Source organism: Apodemus sylvaticus, chromosome 2, assembly GCF_947179515.1.
Source record: "Apodemus sylvaticus chromosome 2, mApoSyl1.1, whole genome shotgun sequence".
NCBI classification, from domain to species: Eukaryota; Metazoa; Chordata; class Mammalia; order Rodentia; family Muridae; genus Apodemus; species Apodemus sylvaticus.
Genome location: NC_067473.1, coordinates 123,461,291 through 123,463,023, shown reverse-complemented (window position 1 = coordinate 123,463,023; position 1,733 = coordinate 123,461,291). Strand labels below are relative to the sequence as shown.

The 1,733-nt window shown below is 45.0% G+C and overlaps 1 protein-coding gene across 1 annotated transcript; it reads right to left on the bottom strand.

Moving 5' to 3' along the window:
• Positions 1 to 608: 608 nt before the first annotated feature.
• Positions 609 to 1,130, bottom strand: LOC127678066 (glyceraldehyde-3-phosphate dehydrogenase-like). Its single transcript, XM_052172886.1, has one exon. The coding sequence runs from the start codon at positions 1,128 to 1,130 to the stop codon at positions 609 to 611; it is 522 nt and encodes a 173-aa protein (XP_052028846.1).
• Between the last annotated feature and the right edge of the window lie 603 nt (positions 1,131 to 1,733).

Below are 1,733 nucleotides of genomic sequence, written 5' to 3'. Positions count from 1 at the left end.
TCTTTAACCTGATGACAGGATTTTTTTAATCTTTCTTACTATATTTTGCAATTCAAGCATTTTCATGTTGAATTTTTATATGTGCATCTTCTTAGTGCTATCCTGTTTCTTGTTATTGCTCTCATCCTTTGCTCCAGTTGTTTACATGTGATTTTCTTTCATTCTCTCTCTCTCTCTCTCTCTCTCTCTCTCTCTCTCTCTCTCTCTCTCTTTCTCTCTCTCTCTCTCTCTCTCTCTCTCTCTCTCTGTGTGTGTGTGTGTGTGTATACAGTGAACTTTCTTGATGGTATTAAAGAGGGTCTCTCTAGGCCCCTCCCATTATTCTGAGGTTCTGCAATAGAAACTGTGAAGGAGGCACTCTGTCAGGGGCTGAGTTGGGATAGGAACTCTTAGAAGCTGAGGTCCTCTCTCTCACTCTCATGTTCTTGCTGGGGTAGGTGGTCCAGGGATCCTTACTCCTTGGAGGCCGTGTAGGCCATGAGGTCCAGTGTCCTGTTGCTATAGCCATATTCATCATCATACCAGGAGATGAACTTTACAAAGCTGTCATTGAGAGCAATACCAGCCCCAGCATCAAAAGTGGAAGAGTAGAAGTCACTTTTAAAGTCTCAGGAGACAACCTTGTCCTTTGTGTAACCCAGGATGTCCTTTAGTGGGCCCTCAGATGCCTGGTTCACCACCTTGTTGATGTCATCACACTTGGCAACTTTCTCCAGATGGTTAGATCCATGATGGACACCTTGTCGGTAGGAACATGGAAGGCCATGCCAGTGAGTTTCCCATTCAGCTCTTGGAATGACCTTGCTTATAGCCCTGGCAGTACCAGTGGATGCAGGGATGTTCTGGGCAGCCCTATGGCCTTTGCACCACAGCTTTCCAAAGGAGCCACCCACAGTGATGGCATGGAATATGGCCATGAGACCTTTTTTGATGCCCAAGTTGTCATGGATGACCTTGGCCAGGGAGAGTAAGCAGTTGGTGGTGCAGGAAGCATTTCTGACAATGTTGAGTGAGTTGTCATACTTCTTGTGGTTCACTCCCATCACAATCATAGGGGCATCAGCAGAAGGGGTGGAGATGATGACCCTTTTGGCCCCATCCTTCAAGTGAACCCCACTAGCCTTTTCCATGGTGGTGTAGATGTCAGTAGATTCTACAACATACTTAGCAGCAGCATCACCTCATTTGATGTCAGCAGGATCTTGCTTCTGGAAGATGGTGATGGGCTTCCCATTGATGACAAGCTTCCTGTTCTCAGCATTGAATGTACTGTTGAACTTGCATAGGTAGAATCATACCAGAATATGTAGACTACGCAGTTGATGTCAATGAGGGGTCATTGATGGCAACAATATTCACTTTGCCAGATAAGAAGGAATTCTTGGTAACCAAGCTCTCAACACAGCCATATCCATCCACTCTGACCTTCACCATTGTGGCTAAGGTGCAGGGCTGGCACTGCAAGAAGATGTGTCTCTCTCGGCAACCGGAATGAGCAGAGCTTTTCTTTCATTCTTTTAATATAGTGTTAGGTTAAAATCTTTGTCTCATCATCCCCAAAGTCAAGCTTCTTGGATACAGGTTATGTGGAATGTTCCTCCCCCCTCCCTCTTGGGCAGTTTCCTAGACTTTTCATGTCTTAAAATATGGAGTGTACTCTGGATATTTGAAATGATATGATGTTTATATATGGAAATTCTATGTGTCCCACCCTAAAGTTTGGTGGTGTGACT